This window comes from Triticum dicoccoides, chromosome 4B (assembly GCF_002162155.2).
Source record: "Triticum dicoccoides isolate Atlit2015 ecotype Zavitan chromosome 4B, WEW_v2.0, whole genome shotgun sequence".
NCBI classification, from domain to species: Eukaryota; Viridiplantae; Streptophyta; class Magnoliopsida; order Poales; family Poaceae; genus Triticum; species Triticum dicoccoides.
In genome coordinates, this window is record NC_041387.1 from 52,966,445 (window position 1) to 52,979,497 (window position 13,053).

General features: G+C 45.1%; 1 protein-coding gene across 1 annotated transcript in view; it reads right to left on the minus strand.

The window, feature by feature from the left end:
* Window positions 1-1,033: 1,033 nt before the first annotated feature.
* Window positions 1,034-13,053, minus strand: part of LOC119294951 (calcium-transporting ATPase 3, endoplasmic reticulum-type-like) — a 25,720-nt gene continuing 13,700 nt past the window's right edge. The window contains exons 15-34 of the mRNA XM_037573265.1: window positions 9,997-10,141; window positions 9,704-9,811; window positions 8,485-8,637; window positions 8,286-8,390; window positions 7,518-7,714; window positions 6,992-7,103; window positions 6,724-6,822; window positions 6,502-6,647; window positions 5,885-5,942; window positions 5,629-5,721; window positions 5,419-5,469; window positions 5,185-5,316; window positions 4,806-4,907; window positions 3,943-3,997; window positions 3,775-3,860; window positions 2,467-2,615; window positions 2,092-2,197; window positions 1,734-1,787; window positions 1,491-1,539; window positions 1,034-1,380 (exon numbers count right to left, since the gene is read on the minus strand). Of these exons, the coding sequence (XP_037429162.1) occupies window positions 1,316-1,380; window positions 1,491-1,539; window positions 1,734-1,787; window positions 2,092-2,197; window positions 2,467-2,615; window positions 3,775-3,860; window positions 3,943-3,997; window positions 4,806-4,907; window positions 5,185-5,316; window positions 5,419-5,469; window positions 5,629-5,721; window positions 5,885-5,942; window positions 6,502-6,647; window positions 6,724-6,822; window positions 6,992-7,103; window positions 7,518-7,714; window positions 8,286-8,390; window positions 8,485-8,637; window positions 9,704-9,811; window positions 9,997-10,141 (2,065 nt within the window). The 3' untranslated portion in view covers window positions 1,034-1,315. The remainder of the gene's footprint in view (window positions 1,381-1,490; window positions 1,540-1,733; window positions 1,788-2,091; window positions 2,198-2,466; window positions 2,616-3,774; window positions 3,861-3,942; window positions 3,998-4,805; window positions 4,908-5,184; window positions 5,317-5,418; window positions 5,470-5,628; window positions 5,722-5,884; window positions 5,943-6,501; window positions 6,648-6,723; window positions 6,823-6,991; window positions 7,104-7,517; window positions 7,715-8,285; window positions 8,391-8,484; window positions 8,638-9,703; window positions 9,812-9,996; window positions 10,142-13,053) is intronic.

A 13,053-nucleotide genomic window follows, 5' to 3' on the forward strand; every position in this document is an offset into this window, starting at 1 on the left:
CGCCACCGCGTCGGTGTCGGCCAAGCCAACAGGGATTTTTCTCGATCCCAACCTTCACCCCAGGCACTCTGAAGCTCGCCACCAAACCGAGCACCACCCTGTGCCAACCCAAAGAAGAAGCTTCCCACGCTATCTCATCACGGCACCACGAAGCATGGCCTGCACAATGAAGAAGAGGAGACAGGATTAGGGCAGCAGCACTGTCGGCACGCGGGAGGGTCCCACCTCCACCGTCGATGACGGTAGCTGACCGGACGCAATAGCAGGAACATACCAGGCCCGTGGCCGCACAGGCCCGGTCGGGATCTCCGAGGCCCGTAAAGTTCCCGCCTTCGCGCTACAGTCGGCACGCCGTCGAGGCCCCCTATCCAAGCCGCTCCCTTGCCTCCCCACACAAAGAGCCGCCAAATGGAAGCACCACCACCACATGCACCGCCGGCCACCACCACCAGGTCGCCGGACCACCACCGGCCAAGCCGCACAACCACCGCACACCCGCGACGAAGAGGAACCATCGCAACTGCCTGGAGCCCGAAGCCAGACCCCAGCCGCCGCCCACACCGCCCGCGGCCCGCGCCGCCTAGCAGATCTATCGCTGAATCACACCCACGCACGCCCCACCAGGCAGCCGCCGCGCCACCACGAAGCACCAGCGGGGCCGACACGCCGACACCACCAGGAGCTCCCGGATCCACGCCGCCGAGCCCCATCACAGCCCGACACCTCCCGCAGCCCGCCATCCCGCGCCGGCCAGGAGCTCCGCGAGGAGAGGGAGCGACCCCGCCGCCGCCCACGCCGGCCAGGCTTCGCCCGGAGGAGGCTGGGGGCGGAGCTAGGTTTCCCCCGGCCCGCTCGCGGGAGCGGCGGCGGGGGTGGGGCCTAGTGGTATATAATCCTCATTCTGCAAGAACATGGGCATTGCAAACGCTTTAAACCTTGACTATATTATTACCGAGGCTTCTTGTATATGCCCTAAATTAAAGATGTAAAGCGACAATGGGGATAGGTCTCCAATAAAAAATTCAGGGCTATGGAATTGTGAACTCGGTGTCTTGGAAGTGTCCATTGCAAGTTCGAACAATCTGTCTGTATATAGCTATTTCTTACAACACACGTCCAAAACTACTCTCTACTCATTTTTTTCATACATTAAAATTACATAGTTCCTGTCAATATCTGTTTGCCACAATCCGCAGGAGGTATACAAACTTTCTACAATGTTTGTCAGCCTTCCAAGTCCAAATGAATTAGTCAAAATTAGTTTCACCGCAACGAGCTTCATGCTATATCAAGCACAGCTTGCTTAGTCCTAAAATTAATTATCTCGGGCTTCTTTAGGAAGCATTTCGCGTCTCCATAACCGTAAAGGAAAACTCCAAGCTGCAAATAACAAAATGATCAGCTCTGGCTAACTAAAATAATAGTAACTGGTAAAGCATTTGCAGTAGAACTAAAAGTTCCAAGGAAAATTCTGCAGTTAGAGAACATACCTTGAGGTCTTCTTGAGAAAAATTTCAACACCTCATCGATCAAAATTACCTAGTGCCAAGGAGAAGTTAAAATATATGTGCAAATGGAACATACATAGTATCCAGTTCATAACTAGCTACAGTGTAAACAATATTTATGTAGGGGCAGAATTCCCACGTGTCCTTGCCATGTTTTAATATAGAAAGACTAGGTTCACCAGAAATTTGAACAACATGGCAACTCAAGGTAGAAAAAACACTCACAGGGAAGGATAGGTAAAGAACAACTTTCCACTCAGCCAAAGTTAATGGAGACACCTGTATAAGTAAACCATGATTATCATAATTCTTTGGCGTTACTGTAAGCTTACTACTCCCTCCGTTCCTAAATATTTGTCTTTCTAGAGATTTCAACAAGTGACTACATACGGAGCAAAATGAGTGAATTTACACTCTAAAATATGTCTTATATACATCCGTATGTGGTAGTCCATTTGAAATCTCTAAAAAGACAAATATTTAGGAACGGAGGGAGTATAAAAGAACAGGTGACAATGTGACTAACTGCATGACGTGGGTCACAACTCACAACTCCACACAAAAATGAAGATGAGTGACTTACTGAGAAAAGAGCTGACAGGGGTTCCGTATACAAGACTGCTACGTGAAGAAGCATTGTCAGAATGATTGACCCAACAAGCCATAGGTTACTCCATGGGTGAATGACACTGATGCAAGGGAAGTTCCAAAGATCATTTCAGGTATGCAAATTTATTTACAGATGCAGACCAAATATTACAAGCAGGACAAGTGCCACTGGGTCAGAGAGAAATTTCAAGATCACGCAGGAGAGATCCATGTGTATCTATCAAGATATCAAGATTTAAACCAACTGTTTCCTGCTCATTAGAAGTAGCACATGGAATTATGGGTATTGGGTGCTGCTATATGCGGGGGGAAATCGAGGCTCAAAATGAGATGAGATAAGGGATCTTACAGTAGAGATTGATTTTCACTTAGGTTATTCAAGGCATTAAACATCTCGACAACAACAAGAACAGTCATTGAAACAGTTGATGGATGGCGATCCTCAAAGATGCTGCAAGGATATGAAGTTTGCCTGGTTGAACATGAATCAAAATTGATCTGCAATAGGAAAAGAAAGATATTCAGAACTTACTGAATCAGTAATGTTTGAACAAGAGCCGCAATAAGAAACTTCAAGTAAAATAAAGAAGGGGAAAATAGACCATAAGGAATATTGTTAAGCAGGCATGGAGAGGTAGGGGAAGCATACAAAAATTTATTGCTGATTTCACATTCAGAACTCTCAAACATACAGAATTGAACTGTTCAAGTATGGAAGTGAAATATGATTCTGTGGTGAGGAAAGGCTAAAAGTCTAAGCAATAACCAACCATGGCAGTAAGATCCAGAGGAATGTACCACCTTGAATTCAGATCAAAGTTTGATTTCTTTTAAAATTTCGATGGACCAGCAAACCAGGAGAAACAAGTCAAATTCAAATTAAATGCTCGAATTTACAATAAAACCTGACCAGGAGAAAGGCCATTCCTGACCAGCTCCCGCATATGACTATGCGCCAGAACTTTTTATATGTATATGTAAGCATTTTTTTTAATCCCTGGGTACATCCAAACAGCCATATGAATTGACAGCTTGAAACTCCATTACCGGCCCATCCATCTACCATGAGGCCCAACAAAGGAATCTCTTTGTATAAGCTGATCTCAGAACAAACGAGTTATTTCATAACTTAAAATGCACATCAATTATCACATGCCATGTTACTCACAGTGCTACTTGGGAAAAATCATATAGAAAGGGTTTCGACATCTTATATATTTTTTGTTACAATATGCAAATTCTACACTAGGGCTTGCTACAACCGTATTCCTTCTTGGAAAACAAATACTACCTCTGTAAAGTAGCATAAGACCTTTTAGATCACTAAAGTACTGATCTAAAAGGTCTTGTATTACTTTACAGAGGGAGTATAAGATTTCTTGGCAGGACTCACTCAAGCATGTCGACCAAGATCTCCTGGAAAATCCAACCCAATGAGATAGGCAAGCAGTTGCCAACAGCAAAGGTATTTTATAAAGTGAAAAAGAAGTATACAGTACTGCACTACAGTCTACAGGAATATCTTTTCAAGTATAAGCTTCTGGGTGGGTTGTAACCCCTGTTTATCAGGTATTACTGCTGTGCTGTTCCAGACTTCCCAATAAACACCAAAAATTAACAGTGTAAAAAGTAGAAAGAGTTTGACTTCCCAACTTACCAATTCAGAGTATGGTAGTCTAGGACCATCTTCAGAATAAACAAACCACCAAACGAACCCCGCTATAGTGGCAAGACCAACATAAGCTGCATTAACAAATCTATAAGAAACAACAATAATTCCAGAAGCAAAGCTAACAAATGTCAATACAGGCACTTTAGTGCATACCACCAATGACTAAATAGCGGAAAAAGAGCCATCCACTGACCACAGCTTCGTTCACCTGCAATTCAAATATGCAGCAGGAAAGAGCATCTTAATAAATGCGACAAACTAGAAAATTCAAATCATAGCTATTACTTGAACCGACTCACTTAGCAATTCACACTTTTTGATAAGTACCAAGCAATTACCACACAGTAATTAAAATGAAATAAGTCAACAGTTCTCATGGACGCAACAAGGAATCAAGTGTACACATAAACATATAGCATAGTGCACAAGTAAACTAATAGGAAGGAATTTGGGCCACTGCAGCATCCAATTATCACTTAGGAATATTCATGTGCCAAACGAGTTCTAAGAGTGAGAAGTGAGATTTTCATAAGGTCATTGTCCTGTGGACTTTCTTTATCTCGCAGTTGGTAGAAGATTTTAGAATTCCTGATAACGCCAGAACAGCTACGTTGTCAAGTTACATGAATTTACTCACTATGCAAATACAGTCAACTGCTAAACCAATTTTAACTGAAGTCAGTATAAACATTAAAATAAAATAATAATGGGGACAACCTAAAACGTACATTAGTTTATTAAAAAAATAACAAACTACCAAGTAATCACTGTTACGTACTCCCTCCATTCCACAATTCTTGTCGTGATTTTAGACTTTTAGTTCAAATTTGAACTAAAACCATGACAAGAATTATGGAATGGAGGGAGTATAAGATACGCGTATCACTGTTAGGTATAGATACATGAATATAGTACCATTAGCCTAGGCTGCCCATGTATAAGTAATATATATTCCATTCAATGATGACAAGATGGAAAGTTCCCTCTCATCAGGTACAACACCCTTTTTATATTACCTTACGAGGCTTAACTGCCATGATATTGCCATCAGGCTTGTTAAAACCAATTGCAGTTGCAGGCAACCCGTCAGTAACAAGGTTTACCCAGAGTAGCTGGACCTACAAAGTGATGGAGTAGAGGTAAGCAGATTTTCCATCCAATTATAAAATTAAGAAGCTCCAGAAATATGTATGTTAAAAACATTATACAGCAGTAAGCAGGGGGCAAAATATAATGACAAGATAAACATGCCACACATGACTGTACTTTTTTGCCACATTAATTCGAAAACGAAATATAAGATTGTGATACTTATTCAACTACAGATGATAGATTGTATAAGTCCACATATTTCATCTCAAGACACATAGAAGCTAAGAAAGAGTTTCTACTCACAGGTACAAGTGTGTCAGGCATCCCAAGCACCGCTGCCACAAAAATACAAACTACCTCCCCAATATTTGATGAAATCATGTATCGAATAAACTGCTTGGTGTTATTATATATGGCCCTTCCCTCTGCAACAGCCTGTGAGCAAATGATAATAATAAGTTTGAGTAAACAAAAAAGCATAATAGATCCAATGGTTATGTCTTATTTGTATGTTAATCAGTCAGATTATAATCTTACTGCAACAATTGTAGCAAAGTTGTCATCAGCCAATACCATATCTGAAGCACTCTGAAATAGAAAGGTAAACATAAGTTGTCAAATTCGAAAAGGATTGACTGAAAATATTTGAAAGAAACAAAATTCCCAAGATAATGAGTACCAATGTCCATGTTTACTTCTAATCTATAAAGCAGTTAATACCTTAACGTCAGTTTAAAAAAGTAATACCTTTGCAACAGCAGTTCCTGATCCCATAGCTATTCCTATATCTGCTTTTTTCAGGGCAGGTGCATCATTGACTCCATCACCAGTCATTGCAACCTTGCATGTGAAACGAACATGACTATTGCGCAAAATGAATTATTGCATTAAGTGGAAAGTGAAGCATAAATTCCCATGATCAATTCCATAGCAACTAAATAAGTTCCATCACCATGAAGACTAAAGAGCTCAATGGAAACTTTATCAACAGGTACAAGCTTACCACTTCATTATGTGATTGCAAGGCTTCAACAAGCATCTTCTTATGAGAAGGTTCCACTCTGCAGTAAAAATAGTCAGGTATAAAAAGGCAATCAAGAGTACAAAACCGGAAGAATGGTGATTAATCCATACGTCTGTCCATGGTTTAATCATTTTGCCACTTTTTTGTCTGAGTTATTGCAATGTCCAATGTAGTCACTTGCCACAGGTAAGTAAGCATATATTATGTTCCGTGCCACTAGATTGTTATGGACTGGAGCTATAGTTAGTGTTCAAAATTGAGATGGTGATTTTTCTGATGAACTATATCTCTAGTAACAAAGCACCACACTAATAATAGGAAAACAAAACTCCAATCTCAGCCATTGCATCAACTTACGACTGCTTATGGCAGCACTATTTGTGTACGTCACTACAGCCAGTTCATCAGCAATGAGCTGGGTGATCTCAATAGCAAAATAAAAACATTTTTAATGCAGTAGAATACTGCTCCATTACTTTGCATTCTATTAAGTTCATGGAGCTCATTACAAGAGAAAATGCGATATGTCATGACCCATTCAGCAAGGGGTAGCTATGTCCTAAAGTTTAACAAGGTTGTAATGATATTCAAATCACCTGGAGAACAGAACCATCCTTCGCAATGCATTTGCCCTTTCCAAAGGAGGAAGCCCTTCAAATTCTGATGCTGTATATGAATACCCTGTAAAGTCATCTAAATGCTCAAACGCACCAATTTGCCGACATAGAGATTCTGCAGTGGACTAAAATAGCACATATTTATTTTCTCAGCAGTATCAGAAGATCTTAGAGCAAAAATAAACAAATATGTTGACCAACCTTGTTATCCCCAGTAACAACAATAACACGAATCCCTGCTGACATACAAGAATGGATAGCACTGTGAACTTCATCTCTTGGAGGGTCAAGCATCCCAACCTGAACCAGTAGCAAACGAATTTGCATCATCAATTATTAGTGGCACTGCTATCTTAACTAACATAAATCATACCTGCCTACAAAGGCAAAGCATATTAAAATGATTGAACAAAACATAGAGGACTACTAAAGAAGGAACAGCAGAACCAGCAGGAGTGACAAAGCGTACCAATCCAATAAATGTTAAATTTGCCTCATCATCATAGGAAAGACTTTGTTGGCCTTCTGGCATTCGTTTTAATGCTAATGCTAGGCACCTTAGGGTATCTTTTCCTGCAAAACTGAAACATTCGGAGATCATTGAACATATTCATCTAAAGCATTTGATGTAGGAAAAAAAAAGATTAGTAATCATATTTAGAGAAAATAAAAAAAACCATATGCGACAATATGACATTCCCAAGTGCTAACTTAGTGGCAGAGTTTGGTCAAAATTACCGAGGTCCCTTCATGTCAGAAATAATGTCAGTTATATTGTTAAATCTGCCTATATGAACTGAATGTTTCAATGTTGTGATCACATCCATCAAGAAACATACAACCTCATGACCCAAAAGCTACATGCAGATTTAAAGGCTAACCTTTTTTCTATTGTTAAATCTGACTATATGAATTAAATGCTTCAATAATTTAATCACATCCATTAAAAAACATGCAACCTCATAACCCTAAAAACTACACGTGGAAAGGCTGACCTTTGAAATCTAGCTTCCAGCTCATTACGTATGTCCATAGTCAATGGTACAGAAGACCCATCATCATTGCACAATATATGTGTGCATCTTGCCATTACACTTTCAGGGGCACCTTTTGAAAACATAATCTCCTGTTGTTTTCGACTGCAAAGGACGCTCATCATTTTGCGATCTCGGGAAAAGTCTAGAACTGATATCTAAAGAATAAATCAGAAAGAAGAAAACATAAGAACATCATAAATAAATCTGAAGAAATAGGATCAAAATTTAAGTTAAATAAGTCACACCCAGTTAACTATACAGGATATACAAAATGGTTTCTCCCACATATAGGCTGGCAGGATAGTCAAAGTGTGAGCAATATAATAGATAGTGCATATACTATTCCATCCAAGTGTCAACTGCAGTTTACCTAAATAATGACTTGAGATGAAAACCTTAACAGCTACTTAAAAAGATAATTAAATGATTTAAATTTTCTAGTATGTGGGAGGAACAACTGCTGATACCACGAGAACTTTGGAAGTACTTGCATAGTTGCATAAAGTATCAGATCTGCTGTATATTTTTTAACAACTAACAGAAGGATGATGTTTCTAATGCCTACTTATATGCTAGCAGAACAAGTTCATAATCAAGGAAGTTCTTTATGAATGAGAGTAGCAGACATAGGGTAGGGGCAGGGGGGTACTCTTAAAGGGAGCTGCAAATACAGGGCCACAGAATACGAGATCAATATATCAATGCCAACAAGTAGAGAAATATAACCTTTCTGAACTGATTTTCCCAATAGTGATTGCAGTACGATGCACGCTCATGCTTAGTTAGCATGTTCAGAGCTGAAGGCATCGAATCAAAGCCAGGAAGACCGACCTAATCAATCAACAAAATGAAAATTGAGATTGGTAGTTCCCATGGAAGCTATCAAAAGTGCACTGATAAGCAGATACCGTGACTAACAACTGACCTTCTCCACCAGAACGCGCAGAGCAACTTCAGTGGACTCTCCAATCTTCTCATAACTTTTTTTATCAGGATTGTACTGTAAAGTGGACTCATTGCAAAGAGCTGAACACATGGCTATATGAAGGAGACATGGGGACTGAGGAGGAAACTCCAGCTGCAACAGATGAAAGCCGCCTGAAAAGTTAGTGTCTATACCAAATGTCACATGTACAATGTTTTGCACACTGACTAGGGACATCATGGTCATTCGATAAATAACCCAAAGTGTTCCGCGGGTCGCTAATATACTGATATGGCTGGTCACACAATTAATCCATTTACAAGAGCATAACATTTGTCTCGCTGGGTAGAGCTGTACATCTCAGTCAAAAGTTGTGTACTGAACTGGTCCATTGTTGCTATGCTATGCACCATCATACTCTGTCATTCTACTCTAATGCAAGGCATTCCCTGGTAAAGCTGAGCTTAGCAGAGTAATGGCTACAAGACTAGTGAATTGTAACAATCTTGATCATGTGTCATGGGTTTGGTAATTTGGTATCATTTACACAATGTGTTCTTGTACTGCAGTCAAAAAATAATAATTTCAGCTGTTAAGACAAATGAAAATACAGGGTTCAGGCCGTTGCACTATAATGATCACCATGTTAGGAAGTATCAGTATTGGTCTAGGAGTCCTATTAGGCTATGTTTCCTTTCCTTGTGTAATATATATATGCCCCATGGGCTATGTAATAGAGATAAGTTGCTTTCATTCGCCGTCGGTTTTCATGGGCCATGATTCTTTAAGCAATGCTTCATTCTCTTGATGTGCCATCTTCTCTTGACAACCCATCTCCTCTTGAAACTTCTCTTGTATCTTCTATTGATGCGGTGTCTTCCTCTGATGTGCCATCTCTTCGTTATCCCCTTTGGCGACTCGACAGGTTTTGAAGACTCTTCATGCTACGCCGACACTCTCAAGACACGGATTTGGATTATCATTTTTTTTCCTAGTGTTACACTTCTTCAAATGCAATGTTATTGCATACGCTTTGCATTCGAGGGGGGATGTTAGGAAGTATTGGTCTAGGAGTCCTATTAGTCCTATTAGGCTATGTTTCCTTTCCTTGTACCCCAAGTCATGTGTAATATATATATGCCCCATGGGCTATGTAATAGAGATAAGTTGCTTTCATAACACACCAAATTAGTGACAGCTGAGAAATACATCATTGTACCTGATTTTCACTGGCGTCATATATAAACCCATCAGGAGCAAATGTGGTTCCACTAATAGAGTACTCATCAGTTATTGGTCTCTGGTGCACAGACCGCACAACACATACCTGGGATATTAAGACCCTTGTTAGTTATGCGGTGAACATAATATATTGACCAAGTGTAACAGACTTTAATCTTAAAGCGCATATTGTATTTTAGTCAAATCCCACTGCACACTTATGTATGCAAAAAGGAAGATAAAATGAAAGGGCCAACTAAAAAAAATGATGCTGTAAACTGGAGTACTCACCTTAGACACTGACATCATGTTTGTCGTAAGAGTGCCAGTTTTGTCACTGCAAATGACTGTTGTGCATCCTAATGTCTCCACAGAGGGCAAAGACCTTACGATGGCATTCAAGCGAGCCATTCTCTTGGTACCAAGAGCTAAGCACCTAGAAATAAACCAATGATATGTTATATTCACTTCAAGAAGGAACAAAGTAAACCACTACACTTCAATAGAAAATGAACAAGAAACTTAGAACATCTAGACTGAGGATAAGATAGGTAATGGACAGTATCATGTTTCTAGTTTCTTAACCAGAGTCATGGCTGAGACAAATGCACAAGATCAATTCTCTCGCGCTCAGAAAGGGTTAGTCAATAATGACTCCCAGCTCCGCCTCGCCCACCAGCCTAGCCGCCGTCGAATCCCCGCCAGTAGCCCCCCTCCCCCTTCCCCTTGACATGGTGCCACCCAGCACTGACCCTGTCGAGCACCGAGCGACCCTCTCCGGCGACCGCGTGTCCTCCGGCGACCGCTGGATCGACTCGGAGAGTGAATCCTCGACGCGCTCGTACAACGATGTCGCCCGTACCCCGCCGGCACCCTCTGCGTTGCTGGCGTCCTCTGCTCCATGGGCCGCAGCACCCTCCCGGCCGCCTGCCTCGACCCGCCTCGGCCCTTGCTCCGAGGTGCACCATATCTCTGGCGGCGTTGAGGTCAATGCTGACGATTACCAGCAGCCTTGGCACAAGAACCACCGCCACCGCAGTCCGCGCCATGCCGTCGAGCCCAGCCCACCGCCGATGTGCTGGTGTAGCCCTTCTCTGGAGGAGATCACTGGCTCTGCTTTCGTTGCTTCGACCACTGCCACCGCGTGCCAGACTGCACCAACGGCATCCGATGCCGCCGGTGCCTCCTGTCTGGCCACGACTCGCGCTCTTGTGATCCCAGGCGTCGGGACGCCGCCTGGCAAACCCCGCACTGCCACTGGCCGCACAGGTCATGCCCAACCTTCGCCTCCCCCGCCTCCCGCCGCCCGCCATGCCTGCAACGCGTGCACCTAAGCCGGTGAGAGTTATCATGGCGCATTTGATAGAGATGGAGGCAGAGGAGGTCCTGGGCTGTGCGATGGTTGCCTCCATCACCGGCAACAGGCCGTGCGTGTCCGCAGCCGAGGTCTCCGACATGCTTCTCAACACCTTCGAGCTCACCGACGGCGACTTCACAGTCCACGCGCACCACCCGAGGACTTTCTGACCCTCATCAACTCCCACTCTGCCAAGCGCCACCTGGATGGAGACCACTTCATCAACTCACCGCGTTTCTCCCCTTTCATCTGGCCATGGAGCAAGCTCGCCCACGCCAGCTCCAGCGAGTTCGAGTACCGCGTCGGGCTGGAGCTTCGCAGCAGTCCCACACAGGCATGGCACCTCTCCACCTCCGAACACATCCTTGGGGAGAGTTGCTGGACCGAGCACCTCCACCCCAACAAGCGCTCGAGGATTGACCTAGCCACGTTCTGGCTGCGGGGCGCGTGCACAGTCCAGACAGCATCCGCCGTCCTAGAAATCGTCGAGCGGGTCCCCGCGCGCTGATCATCAGGACCCTCACGTACCCTATGCGTTGGCTCGCATCAAGACAAGCAGAGCACCGCCTCTCCACGCCCAGCACGGTGCGGGACAAGGAGGGGATGTCATGCGTGATGGCAACGACCAAGACCGTGCTCCTGGCCCTAGGGGAGCGCGCCCCCGAGGCAGCAAGCGTCGGCGCTTCCGAGCGCCGCCTCCTAACCGAGCGAACAACATGGCCATGGACTCCTCGCTCCGGCGCGTCGGCAACCGCGTAGTTCACGCCGATGGGGTAGCCGTGGCGCCCGACTAGCCCATTCCTCCCGACATGGTAACGTTGTCGCCCGTACGATAAGAGATGCAGCATGGCCCCTTGGCCAGGTCAGCAGGGCCCCACCAATCTCGTCGCCATGCAAGAAAAAGCAAAAGAGCGCTTTGCATGTGGACCCGGTGCGCAAAGTTGTGGACGAGCAGGGGCTGCCGGGGCCATGACGACGATGCCCGTTGGCGACACCTCTTTGGCTTTAGGGGCTTCGGTCACTGATAACGGATCGAGCCCGGTGCCAAGTGGGAATCTCTCATTGACGGCGAACCCTCCTGAAGCATCTCGAGATTCAAATCGGGCTGCACTTCGAGTACCCGAGGACGATTGCAAGGGGATCACATCTGGCTCATCCAATTCGATGGATTGTCAGGACCTGGCTACTCTGAGCTAGGTGCCAGACTAGCAGCCCGTGCCACCAGTCAGGCCAGCTGCCATGTCAGGGCGAAGCGGAGTCTCGCCAATGCCAGCGCTTGCAGTCGGGTCGGATGTGCCCGATGACCAGTCCTTCAAGCCGCACGCGTGCGCAACCAAGGGTGGGGAAGCACACCTTGCCTTTGGCGCGAATCCTCCCGCCAGAGAGCCTGAGCCCCACACCCCAGGGACAATTCTGCAAAGGCCTCTGGCCTAGCCCACGATGCCAACGCACACCACAGATCCTACCGCGCCCAAGCTCGCACCGGCATGCGCCCAGCATGGCTCGCGCCTATCTGCATCAGGGTGCTTCACCTCCCCGCCGATCATGCTGCGCCGATCCCGTGGCCGCGCCGCCCCGCCGTGAACCAAAACGTTGGGCGAGTTCCTCACTGCCGCCACCAAGCACATCAGCGCGGCCTTGCCAACCCCTAGGAAGAGGTCGTGCCACCCGCTCAACTTTGCCCCCCGACGCGCTCGCTCGACTTCGACCACATCCCCACCTACGGCGCCGCCCACCACCGAGAGAAGGGCACAAGTTTAGAACATGCACACCCTTGGGATCGTTGGGACCAACTAGAGGATTACCTCCGCCGAGATGAAGGTGTATGATGACTTATTCGCGGCACCCATCCCGCGATCCTTGGTCGACCGAGAGATCCCAGTGTGCATGGCCGCTCCATTGACTGACCTAGCGCGCGCTGAGGTGACATGCGTGCCACAGGCCGTATGTACCCTGCGCACCCTTGGGATCGTTGGGACCAACTAGAGGAT